This window comes from Theropithecus gelada, chromosome 3 (genome assembly GCF_003255815.1).
Source record: "Theropithecus gelada isolate Dixy chromosome 3, Tgel_1.0, whole genome shotgun sequence".
Taxonomy (NCBI): domain Eukaryota; kingdom Metazoa; phylum Chordata; class Mammalia; order Primates; family Cercopithecidae; genus Theropithecus; species Theropithecus gelada.
The window spans coordinates 128,073,002-128,087,010 of record NC_037670.1 but is presented as its reverse complement, the minus strand read 5'-3'; the positions used below and the strand labels follow the sequence as shown (position 1 = coordinate 128,087,010).

Here is a 14,009-nt window from a genome sequence, read left to right as displayed (position 1 = left end):
TTCCAAAACATCATCTGGATAGGCCCCACTGGAGAGAGAATTTGGAGGACAAATAACTGTTAAATGGCACTATCACAAACATCAAAAAGAATCTGGAAAAGAAATCATAAGTACACATTTATGAGTGTTTTTGACACTCATAAGAACATTTATTTACTTATCTAGTATGAAAAGATTGTATTATGCTGAAAACTTTAAAGTTTCATTTCTTCTCATTTAACTGCTCTGCTCTCAAGAGGGATTTGACTTATGAAATTAAGTAGATTCTCATTTATCAATACTTTCCTAGTAAAAATTGCTACCAATTTGTATTGATAGTTTTAAAGAAGTTTAGCTTTTTCAACTAAAAACAAGTCAAAGTAGACTAGGCTTTCATTCTGAATCCCTCGCTGGAAAAAAAGCTTTTAAAAAACCTGGTGATTTTAGTGAGATTCTATTGTAATTCCTCCATTCTGTTGGCTTGCGTTTACTTGTTTTTTAGGCAAAGTAGAACCTTCATTTTAACTTACCTGTGTAACTTTTTATATTTTATCTGTGGTTTTAAGTAAGTTAATTCAGTCTGAGGACATTTGGCTTACTCTTTAAGTTATCATGATATACCTAAAGTCAATTTCCAATTCAGTCCAGTTGCTTGAACTTGATCAAGCTTTACAAAGGATATAGTTTCTGTAATGTTTGTGAATTTCAATGGCATTGTATTTCTGGATAAAGATTACAGAGATTTATGGTTATTCTGAATGAGATTTAAAGTTCATTGAAACACAAATACATTCACATGCAATTTATAACAGAGAACTCTTAACAGAATTAGATATTCCTAGATTCATCTCAGCTGAACATTCATTCCTAGTTGAGCATCCTACCTTATAGAAAAAATATTCACTTCTGATAAAATGTAGGAATTCAGTTTGATTTATACAAACACTTGATTCCTTATTAAATCATTTATCTTTCTATAAGTTCCTTCCAGCCTCTACGTACAGTTTCATGGGTCTCACCAATGAAACTAAAATAGGACCATATTATGAAGCTTCCCCACAGTGATCTCTCTGGGTACAGAACAACTCCAGCCTATCTTCTTCTCTCTTCAATTCAATGTCCTCTGACAAGTAGCACCATCCCTAGTGCATCTTCCTCTGTGCATACCTTTGGTCGTCTGACCTGATCTTCTTATCACTACCACAGAAATACCTGGAAGAAACTGCGATGTCGGCTGGGCGCGGTGGCTCAAGCCTGTAATCCCAGCACTTTGGGAGGCCGAGACGGGCGGATCACGAGGTCAGGAGATCGAGACCATCCTGGCTAACACGGTGAAACCCCGTCTCTACTAAAAATACAAAAAACTAGCCGGGCGAGGTGGCGGGCGCCTGTAGTCCCAGCTACTCGGGAGGCTGAGGCAGGAGAATGGCGTAAACCCAGGAGGCGGAGCTTGCAGTGAGCTGAGATCCGGCCACTGCACTCCAGCCCGGGTGACACAGCAAGACTCCATCTCAAAAAAAAAAAAAAAAAAAAAAAAAGAAACTGCGATGTCTTTTACACTTCTGTTAAAGGTGTATTCCATCCTATTCTTTCTCCAAAACCAAAACCTACTTCTTTAAGAACTTTCTGTTGTCTCTCATCCTCAGAAACCAAAACTCCCTAGTTTAAGCCATCTGACAATTTTATGTCATTGCTAGATTTTAATCATGCAATTTTAGATTCAAAGGAACTGAGAAACTGGGCAAGATGCAAGGTGGGGTAGGGCATTCTAGGGTCCTGGGAGAGGCAGAAAATCAGTAACAGACCAATAAATGTTGAGATAAAAACATACGAGCAATCTAGAAAAATTCAGTGATTCAATCTAGAGCTAGTTCAATGGCAGAGGAACAGGAAAGGTAGACTTGGAGATTGCCATTGGGTAAGCACTTGGACAACTGACAAATGAGGACCTGTCTAGCAAGCATGCATTTTGCATTTAATAAAGGAAAGAGTAAAGGCCTTTATGCCAAGTTCACATAATATAAGAACTTAATAATTCACTCATAGTCACTAGTATGAGGCAAGGCAGGTACTATCCAAATGGGAGTATACTAAATAATGTTGAACTATATCATTCTTCCTCAGGCTACTTTAATTTTTCTGTGGTGCATTTACCTCAGTAAATGTGAAAAGATGGTGAACTTCCTACAGGCTTAGAAAATTTGTTTAGACTACATAAAACTAGATTGATATGGTCACTTATTGAGAAATGATTAAAATAAACTTCCAGGCGCAGTACTTTACTAGCTTTTGGCCCATTTTTAAACTACGTATGTGTGAATCTTTCTCAAGAAAATTTGTACTTTTCCTTTCATTAAGTTTTGCATAGTGAACATGTTTCTCTTTTTGAGGAAATAATGTTTAGTTATCTCAAAGAGTAGACATTTTTGTTAAAATATATTAAAACAATTCTTCCTAACTAGTGATTTACAATATGATGTAAATTTGTTGAGTTAAATTAAATCCAGGTGAACACTGACTGGGTGTTGAAGCTCCCCAGACTACTTATAATAAAGGACTTTTGGACAATGTTATGTGTCTATTCTGTCATTATTTTAAGGCTTGGATCTTCAATTATTTTCTGAAATATCATAAAATATATTACAACTAAGAAGTAGCTTTCAAATCAATTTGTTATTTATTGAGACACTATTACCAGCTTTGGCTGATGTCTTGGGTGGACATATTTTCTGCTTTTGAGGAGCCTATTTCTTCTTCAGAGCAAAGATAAGTACTTAACACAGAGAACAGTTCAGCATGCTATAACAATAAGCAGTGGATTGTGTTGTTTAAACCAGTGAATTTGAAATCTGACTTTCCAGCAGAATCAGTCAAGGAGGTTTTAAAAAATACAACTTCCGAGCCTCCACCCTCAGAGATTCTGACTCAGTGGGTCTTTCTAAAATGTGATGTAGGTGTTTCAGTGAAAGCTCCCATGTGCCCAAATAATTTAGCAAAGGTAGATGTCTATTTGAATAAACAATTTAAAGTAAAGCATTTTATAACTTACTCCCTTTATTGGGTTGAGGCCTTAGTCACCAAAGTCATTTAATGTAAAGTAGGCAACAATATTTCTGCAGATATTTTGTTATACATATCTAACCATTGTATTGCATGGTAAATATTTCTAATTAATAATTGTCATAACTTTTCCTACATTTAATTTAACCAAGTTATTTCAAAACCTGTGAAATAATTTGAAGTTCCATATTCTGTAGACAGGTGTTTTTCCTTTCTTCTTAACACTTTATAACATGAATACAGAGAATCCCTTTTGCAATATAGCTAACATTAGGCATGGTAAACTATCATATTTTAAGAAACAAAACAAAACCCTTTGGTCCTCATCTCCATATAAGATCTCATTTCTCACCTTTGCAGCTAACCTTCTAGAAGGAGCAGTTTGCACAGTAGTTGAGTCTAGACTCTGAGGCCAAAATCCCTGAGTTCATCTATAGACACTCCTTAGCAAAGTGCCTTACTAGCAGGGTGTTCTTCATCGATATCAGCTTTATTAAGATTATTTTGGCCTCTCCTTCAACTCTCTTAGCTCTTAAAACTCTTTCTTTTTCTTAATTCCTTAATGGAATGCACTTTTACTCAGTCACCTTTGCTAGCTCGTCTTCTTCCACCTGTCCGTTAAATATACATTTGACTCCACATTTCACTTCTTTCTTTTTATTATGTATTTAGAGACAGGGTCTCACTCTCTTGCTTAGGCTGGAGTGTGATGGTGCATTTTTAGCTCACTGCATCCTCAAGCTGCTGGCCTCAGGTGATCCTCCTGCCTCAGCCTCCTGAGTAGCTAGGACTACAGGCTGCACCACCATGCCCAACTAATTTTTCATGTTTTTTTGTAGAGACGAGGTATCTTACTATATTGCCCAGGCTGATCTTGAACTCTTGGCCGCAAGTAATCCTCTTGCCTCAGCCTCCCAAAGTGCTGGGATTATAGGCATTAGCTGCTGCTCTCAGCCTCACTTCTCTCTTTATACCTTATGTTCTCTCTGAGTGACTCGGTCTTCCTTTTGTAACTCCACCTCTCCTACTTGATAATGATTTCCTAATTGATATACAGTGCAAATGTCCCTCCTAGCTGTAGTTCAGCACTGTGTAATAGAAGTATAATGTAAGCCCCATGTGCAATTTTAAATATTCTAGTAGCTACATCTAAAAACCGGAAAGAAATAGATGAAATTAATTTAATAATGTATTTTATTAACAGAATATGTAAAATATTAAACATTTTGATATAATGTGGTCAATTTAAAACTACTAATGAGATATTTTACATTTTTTGTACTAAATCTCCAAAATCTAGTATGTACCTTACACTTATAGCACATCTTAAGCAATATTGGGCTTGTATTAAGAGTTCATAAAATTGACAGCTGAAAAGTAGATCCACATACCCAAGTGTTTCTTACCTACTTAAAGATCTTCCAGTAACTGAATTGAGTATCAAAAAATCATTTTCCTTTAATGTCCAGATCCACCTTTACACATTTTTCATTTTTATTAGAAGAGCTGATTTACCTTTAATGCAAAAACATCAGTTTCAAAACTATATCCAAGTATTATTCTTGTGTCAGCATAGTATTATTAACATGGAATTCACAGAAATATTGCACAAATTGAAAAGCAACTCTAAAACAATTAACATCAACAAGGCATTCTTCAAATTTTTCTTGTGGGTTTTTGCAGACAATTTAGAAGATACTGGAAATTACAGTTAAAATCTTCTGGAGACACAGTTCACGTTAGGAAATTCGTGTGTAAAACCATTATTAATTTGTATTTTCAAAGTTTCAATTTCAACATAAATTTTCCTCCTTTTCCAGCTAGTTTGCAAATAAACCCTTGTTTTCCTTGAAGCTTCAGATTTGGCTTGTTCATATGCACTGTGATACTAGTGAGAGAATGTATATCATTGTGCCAGGGTTTTGTTATTCATTATTGATTAATTGGCAAGTATTCCTTTTGTTTCAAGAAAATCTTTAATTAGAGTCAACGATTCAGTGAATCTTTGTGAAACTCTTCTCTGATTTAACCAATAAGCATTGGCACAAAATACAAGATCATTAAACTTATTGTATTCTATTTTTTCAAGAGTTCTAGAAACTCCTAAAAAGATGAAAAAGTCTGTAGCCATTTGATTTGCTTAATGTGACCTAAATTTTGTAACTGTATTGTGACTGTTTATTACTGGATTTTGCTTTCATTCCTGATCAGTTGTCTTTCTTCTTTCCTCTCTTGATTCAGCTCCAACAGAGGCCACTATGCACCCACATCTAGGTAAGTGTTTAAGACTCTGATGTCATTAACCTTAGTGCCTGATCTATTTGTTTGGCTCTTCTGGCTATGTGAGCAGATGTTACAGAGGTGAGGAAGCTGTCCTTTCTGGTCACTGATCATTCACTGAAATTAGACTTGGATACAGATTATACTTGAATACAGAACCTCCTTGAGGAAATGTTCATGTTGCCCAGCTGGGGGCTCATGCAGGAACTTTCGCACCTGTTAGTACCCTCAACCCTGAGATCCTATTGAGTGTAAGCTTTTGCATTCTAATGCTGAATTTTCCCCAGAGTCCCTTATAATACTAGATGCCCATCATAAATATTAGAGCATAGAGCTAGTGAGTAAGAAGCCATGAATATGGAAGAATTGAAGTCATTTAGGATTTGAGATCTGTACCAAACGAATGTTAAAAATTAGTCGGTGTAGTGGTATGCACCTGGAGTCCTAGCTACTTTGGGAGCTGACATGGGAGGATCATTTAAACCAGGATTTCAAGGCTGCAGTGAGCTATGATTGAGACACTGTCCTCCAACCTGGGCAGCAGGGCAAGATCCTGTTTCTTTAAAAAAAAAAATTGAAATGAGACTGTTTAGATAAATACCTCCTTCTTAAAATGGCACATGGATTTTCCATAATGTCATGCTTTTAGTGGTCCACAGTTCTTGAGGCAGGGTGTGTACTAGTTAGGATCACAGATTCTTGAACCAAACTACCTGGGTTTATCTCACTTTTACCACTTGCTAGCTACATAATATTGAGCAAGTTACTTAACCTCTCTGTGCCTCAGTTTTCTTATCTGCAAAGTAGAATTAAGAATAGTACCTACCTCACAGGGTTGATATAAGGATTAAATGATTTTGTGTTCATAAAGTGTATGGTAAATAGTATAGTGGTGTTTGGAAGTAAATCAATACACAAGCAGGTATCCAGTGAGGCTTACCCATTGCCTTTGTAAATAAAAAAGTCTCTAGAAAGCAAGTGATCTTTAAGCATTAATTTTCTCATTTGTGTCAGTGAAGACTTATTTTAAAAGCAATTTCCTACACTGTAGTATTTAATAAGAATAAAAAGAAATCATCCTAGCTGGTTGCAGCCTTTTCAAATGTCTCTCACTGTGGGACTTTCCAGGTAGGTCAGTTATTTGTCTCTTGGGCTTTTCCTTTCAACCTATAAACCCAATTAATTTATTTTTCCTCTTTGGAAAATCTGCCTTGAGAAGCTCTACTTTTATGTAATGCTACAGCTTGGGGCTCCTCTTACTTGGCAGACAAATGCAAGCGCTTAGAAGCATGCCTTCTGGCAGCCAAGACAGGCTGGTGACCCGCAGTGGCCCAGCCGAGTCTCACCCAGATTGGGTATCTGAGAGAGCTGTACCCTGTAGGCATCTGAGGCACTGCATCTCATCGCTCAGAGGAATCATTAAATCACTCCATGCACAGAATACATCACAGCGTTCTCTCCAGTGTATATCCATATTCTCCCTGTTCTCATGCCTAGGGCTTCGAGTCTGAGCATCCAGTCCTCTCAGTACATGCTGATTCACTGGTTTCCATGACTTCATTATGTGCTTGCCTGCTGGTATACCTGGTATAAAGGAGGCAAGGACTGCCATGGGTTGGGGATGTCACCAAAGAGAATGTGAAAATATGATTCCTGATATTGGGAAGTGATTTTAATTACCCAATGAGTTCAGAGAATTACATTTGAGTGAGCCTAAAAAAAACATAAAGTATCACCTTTAAAAGAAAAAGTTATGAGAGATTTTTGTTAATCAGATAATATTATTTTAATTTTTCCAAAAGATAGTCTGTTAGCTACTTCAAACAAAATTGTCAAGACCCAAAGAAGTTACAGTAGCTGAAACAAACTTCCTGAGCAAACCATGAATCAGATGAGAGCATTGTTAAAGTACTAAATTAATTTTTACAACATGAATAGAAATAATTATCATTTCTCACACAACCTTTAAAATGAGCACACTTACATTGTAACCAGCCATGAAAGTGATTTTACTTATTCATTATCTATTCAGCGAAAATATGAACTCTACAGTTGATGAAAATATCGCGCTTGACATGCCTGAAGTTCTTCTAGAACTTAAAAATAGATATTCAATATATCTCAAATGTGTAGTGATAATATATTTAAAACCATGTATGGCTTCCTGGCATTCCTCCTGACTTCTACATTGATTTTATTTAGGAATTTTACTTATTCATATAGATAAATTCTCTTTTGCAGTTCTGAAAGAGAAAAAAAGTTAACAAATTTAAAAACTTTGAATAAAAGATGAGTGAATATAAGGAAGGAGAGAAAGCAAGCCAGGGCAAGAAGGATAGGGGGAAAGGGAAGAAAAAATGGATCAGTAGATTACAGCAATTTTAGCTGACAATGAATAGCCAGAATGTTCTATCCAATTCCATGCTTTAAAGTGAGTTAGACACTGACACTGTCTGGGCAATCTCTTGGAAGCCATGGATGAGTATATGTTGAAATATGGGTATATTAGTTCATTCTCATGCTGCTAATAAAGACATACCCAAGACTGGGTAATTTAAAAGGAAAGAGGTTTAATTGACTCACAATTCAGCATGGCTGGGAAGGCCTTAGGAAACTTACAATTATGGCAGAAGGGGAAGCAAACACGTCCTTCTTCACATGGTGGCAGCAAGAAGTGCCGAGCAAAAGAGGGAAATGTCCCTTATAAAACCATCAAATCTCAGCCAGGCACGGTGGCGCAAGCCTGTAACCCCAGCACTTTGGGAGGCCGAGGCGAGTGGATCACCTGAGGTCAGGAGTTCAAGACCCAGCCTGACCAACATGGCAAAACCCCATCAGTACTAAAAGTATAAAAATTAGCCAGGCGTGGTAGTGGACACCTGTAATCCCAACTACTCTGGAGGCTGAAACAGGAGAATTGCTTGAACCCAGGAGGCGAAGGTTGCGGTGAGCTGAGATCGAGATCGTGCCACTGCACTCCAGCCTGGGCAACAGAGCGAGACTCTGACTCAAAACAAAAACAAAAACCATCAAATCTTGTGAGAACTCACTCTCACGAGGACAGCATGAGAGTAACTGCCCCCATGATTCTGTTACTTCCCACCGGGTCCTTTCTACGATACATGGGGATTATGGGAACTACAATTCTAGATGAAATTTGGGTAGGGACACAGCCAAGCCATACTGATGGAAGACAAGTCCCGTATAGCCTCTCCTTGTAGGTTGGTGCTGAATTTGGCCTTCCTGCCTCCCCTGCCTAGTGACAGCTTCATAGGTTTCCTTTTGGGGTCTTTGGTTTTCCCAACTTCTAGGTGTCTAAACTGCAGAGCTGTTTATCCTTGTCCCTTAGTAGTTTGAGGGACAAAGCAAATATAATCAACTGCTCATTTAAAATTTAGTTTTAAAATACATTATTCTTCATAAATACAGCGTATTGACACTTGTGTTTAGCTAAATATACTGTTGTAGTATATTTCTTTCCTAAATACTTCCTTTTTCTTGTAGCTGAAATACATAGTGACAGCATTATCCTGCGAGATGATTTTGACTCCTACTACCAACTGCAATTAAATCCAAATATATGGTAAGTTACAGAAACATTCCTCACTTTGGTTTGCTTAATGCAACAAATGATGCTGACTGCTCCCTTAAGGAGCAGTTACTTAAAATTAAATTGATCTTTAGTGCTAAGGTATCAGTGAGACTTGTTAAGCTATAGAACTGGGCTTAATGTAGACTGCATATAATGTCTATTATTTGACTTCTCTAAGAACTGAATCCAGGAGCTCCTCAAAGCCATGGGTGTGGTTAGATTTTTTTTTTCAGTTTTGCAATATCCTTACATAGAAAATATTATGCTATTATATGTCTAATAATTTCATTTATGCCTAGCAAAGAAGAGAAATGGTTTACCTGAAATGACAAACGATTTGAGTCATACTTCCAAATAATTTCTAAATTATTAGGTCAACTCATTATGTATACTCCAGTCTCTCCTTCGAAAGCTGTTTAAGTATAACTCTGTGGGATTTTTGAGGGCAAATAAATAATGAACCAAAACTTACTCATTAAAAACTTGTCTAATACATAAATGGATGCCTGAATTTGTTGGCAATTTGTTACATTTTTGCTGACTTTGAAGAAATAGATCTATTGACCCAGAGTTACAATGAAAATCAGTCTGCATCATTTGGAACAATATCTGAATTTGGATTTTCTGTTATACTAAATGCTTTTTGTTTGGACAGAAGAGTTCAAGATAAATTAGAAACTCTAGTGTAAACTAAGTTCAAGCAATATAATAAGGCTAAAAAGAAAATAATCATTTCATCCTCGAATGTCAGCATATGATATTCATTTCTGTCTTATTTTCACTTTTTAACAAATATTTAGCAATAATCATTTTATTTTTATAGTAATTAATAAGAGGTATGATTCTCTCAAGTAATGAACGGTTTAGTAGAGAAGACACTAAGACCACATCTTTAAAAAGCTTGTAGTACAGGATAGAAATCCTTAAATGTGACCGCGGGGAGCAGACAACATACTAGAGGAATTCCAAAGGAAGGAGAGATGACTCTGGTGGGAGTTTGTTGGAGAAAGTTGTCTTTGACCTGAGAGTTGAAGATGACATATAGGTAGAGTGTTGAGGCTTCAATATTACACAAGAAACTTTTCTTTCTTTTCTAGAAAGAAATATAGATCTAGATAGTATAAATATAGAAAAAAATGTTATCAGGCTAGCCAGAAAGTCTAGTCATAAAGTCTTATAATTTATATGCCACTTAAAGAAACAGTTTGTCAATAGAACTCTGCTTCCCTAAATATAAATTTTCTTAAAGTAAATTGAAAATCTTTATTAATAAGCCAAAAAATAAAAAACCTTTCTAAGTACCACTTTACCCAGAAAAAGTTTTTTACTTCTGACATTTTGCTTTTTTATATTCCATTAATGTAGATGTTATCATATGATTTTTTTCTTTCAGGGCAAATGCGTTTGTGTCAAGCTAATTCATTTTCTTCAGTGAGTTTTCTTGACAAATACAAAATGTGACTGTTATGTGGTGCAAATTCTGTTGTTTTTTAAATCAATAACGTGTGATTGATTTTTCTTCACCCATTTTCATGACTAATCTGATAGATGCTTTCTTGACCAAAGTTATGGATTTTATGTCTCTTTTACTTAAGCTATGGTTTTTCCTACCTTTTTTAAAAAAAAGTTTTTTCCTACTTTTTAAAACAATTCTTTTTTATCTTTAAAAGCTGAGTCCTTCTGCATTTTATTAGATATGCTTCGGAGTAATTTTACTTTATCCCTTATTGCCCACAGTCTCCTTCATTTAGCCTCTTTAAGATACAGAAAAAAAAAAAAAAAAAAAAATGTGAGAGTAGGGAACGGTGAAACTGTCATTATTTGAGAGATGACTGTTCTGTTAAACAAAAGGCGGCAGAGGCCCTGATATCAGACTACCCTAGCTTGACTCTTGACCACGCCACTTGCCAAATGAATACCTTGAGAAAAGCAAAAAGCTGCTTCACCTCTGAGCTCTATTTCTGTGCAGTAAAAGTAGGCAAATACCGTGCTTGCAGCATTGTGTTAACGTTTCAGTATGAAGAGGTCTAGTGTATTGTAGGTGCTCAATACACATCAGTTTCCTCTCTCCCTTCCTCTCTTTCCCTCCTTCCCTGTCTTTCCTTCCCTTTCTCTCTCTTTCTTCTCTTCCTCTCCCTTTCCCTTTCCTCCCTCTTCTCTTTCTCTCTCCTACTTTTACTTCTGCTCACCCTCCTTTTCTTCCCTCTTCCCTCCCATCCTCCTTTTCTTTCTCTTGTGATGTATTTGTACATTGGACTGTTTGTTTCTTCTAAGCCCAGACATGATGAGAACATTGTTATTATTAAAATAATTTTAAGCTAATTTATTTAACTGAGTCCCCAAGTCTTCCTTTCCCTGCATTTTCATAAAAAACAAATGCCAAATTAAATATATTTATATTATAAAATCTATGGAATATAAACAGATCAAAATAGCATTACAGCAGAATCATAAAGGAGGGAAAAATACAGTGTTAGATGTATTGAACCCCTTAGAAGCCAATGTAAACATCCTAAAGTCAGAAACAAGCATCTAGTAAAATCAGACATCCCCATGAAATATTTCCAATAAACTAACAAAGCCCTACTTTGTTTTGGAACCTGATAGGCAGTTTTAACTCTCCCAGAGCTTCTATTTTCTGGCTACATGTTTTGTCACATGAGTTTTGTCCCTTATAACATTGTCTTTGATTCTCTTTACCCCAGAAAAAAATCAGAAACCCAGTGGAGCTTTGTAACAGTGTGGAAAATAGAATCCTTGTGGCCAACACGGTCCCTATGCCACTGCCACACACCACCAGATAGAAGCAAAGTGCCTGGGTATGCTGCTTTTAGCCAAATTCCCATAATCAATACACCACTGAATAATTTCCCTCAAAAGAAAAACTGTGCTACTTATAAGAACATATTTCTCCCATGGGATTCTCAAAGCTTTATATGAATTGTTTACTCTGTACTTTTTATTGTTAAGCAAAAGAGAAATTAAGAAACTAGTTATGTCTGTACAATCTTAGAGAGGTAGGTCAGTTTAAAAGTTAAAACGCTCACAATGTATTCACTTCCATTAACTTTACCTAATGAATTCAACTTTTAATTCTATTTCACATAACTCTTTAATATTCAAGTTTATCTCATGTACTGTACATAAAAAATGAAGAACATAAAGTGATATTATTATGAATGAAGGTAACAGGTAAGTTACTCTTCCAAGTTTTTTATGGCAGTTGGAATAGAAATGAGAAACTTTTATGTCAGCTCAATATTGATTGTACTATCTGTTCAGTTTGAATATTTGAAATTATTTTAAAATTTAAAAATTTATGTGGTTAAAAGTTCAAATAATCCAAAAATATAAGCAGTAAAAATAAGCCTCCTTCCCACACTAGACCTATATTCTTTCTCCATGGTCAACAACTTGGGTAATAGTTTCTGTGAGTCCTTCTGGAAGTTGTTTATGCTTATACAAGTGTAGCAGTTATGAATTCTGTCCAGAAACTTGAGTATCAGAGAAATAAAACTTTCTTTATTCTTCCATAACCCAACCTAATTTCTTTATATTCTCCTCCTCCTGCCATGTTGGTGGAGACTTAATTTCAGTCAACTCTGGCTTGTCATCTTCTTTTTTTTTTTTTTTTTGGTTTTTGAGCCTAATGTCAGGTGTCTTATTAGTGCAAAGGCAGAAGATAGAATGAGGATGCACTTCTGGTCCCCAGCCATCTATCCGTTCCTGCAGATATCCACTGAATCTTGAGTTACCTCATCTAGTCTGGTGACTAGTCCACACAGCCCAGCTTTGTCCCTGTCCTCACCACTGTTACCAAGCAGTGGTTCTGTTTTGAGCCCAGCCTGAGGGCATGGAGACTGCTCTGCTGTTCCCAGTCCTGGGCCATGGGCATCTTTTCTGTGCTGTACTCTGGTGTGCAATTGTGCAACTCTGGTCCTTCTGCCTCCCTCAGATGCAGAGCATACATTTCTTCTACTCTTTGCCTCCTAGATCTCTCTGGGGCTCTGCTAGGGAAGTGGCCCTGCATATCCCCACTCCCCCAGTGGCTTCTGATTGACTTGTCTGAATGAGAGATGAGAAGTAAAGTTTTAAGGGAAGAGAGTAACAAAATCCCTTCATGTGAATATAATGGCAGCTCAGTCTTGATGAGAATGAAGCTTCTACACTTTACCCTGAACCACAAGCAGCTATACCTCTGGAGCTCAACACGAATTGCATCAATTCCAATGTGCCATTGAACCCAAGAGGGTGAGGGAGAGCACAAATGAATGAATACCACTTTACCAGTGCTGTTAGCACATGTGTTCAATGTGTCTGCACTACTGATGAGAGAGGGCATCAATAGTGCCTTTGTCATACAGCAACAATCCTCCAAAACCTCCCCCAACAAAATGAGAAGAAAAACCTCATATAACTAAATTCAGGAGAATGTAAGGGACCACAAATACATTTTATTTTATTAACACTTTACTTATGCAGCTACTATTGAACATCGACTACATATACATAGATTCTTTTATGAATTAAATTATTGCATTGTAATATAAACACTGCCAGTATTTTATGTGAATGGGGAAAATCTTGATTTTTTGAAAAATAAATATACCTAAGAGCCAAAAACTAGAACCATCCCAGATGTTCATCAGCTGGAGGATGGATACACAGTGATATGTCCACACAATTGAATACTATTAACATTCAGCAATAAAAAGGAATGAATTATTGACAGTTGCAACGACATGGATGAATCTCAAAAATTTTATGTTGAATGAAAAAATGCCATGCCAGGTGCAATGGCTCACGCCTGTAATCCCAGCACTTTAGGAGGCTGAGGCGGGTGGATCACGAGGTCAAGAGATCGAGACCGTCCTGGCCAATGTGGTGAAACCCCGTCTCTATTAAAAATACAAAAATTAGCTGGGCATAGTGGCGTGCACCTGTAGTGCTACTCGGGAGGCTGAGGCAGGAGAATCACTTGAACCCGGAAGGTGGAGGTTGCAGTGAGCCGAGATCACGCCACTACACTCCAGCCTGGTGAGAGATACTCTGTCTCAAAAAAAAAAAAAAAAAAAAAAAAAAAAAAAAAAAAAAAAAG

At 36.6% G+C, this 14,009-nt stretch overlaps 1 protein-coding gene across 2 annotated transcripts in view; it reads left to right on the top strand.

The window, feature by feature from the left end:
* The window catches only part of RELN (reelin), a 520,317-nt gene that overhangs the window by 230,962 nt on the left and 275,346 nt on the right, over positions 1-14,009 (top strand). For both annotated transcript variants that reach the window (XM_025380191.1, XM_025380192.1), the window contains exons 5-6: positions 5,281-5,313; positions 8,824-8,902. In XM_025380191.1, the coding sequence (XP_025235976.1) occupies positions 5,281-5,313; positions 8,824-8,902 (112 nt within the window). The remainder of the gene's footprint in view (positions 1-5,280; positions 5,314-8,823; positions 8,903-14,009) is intronic.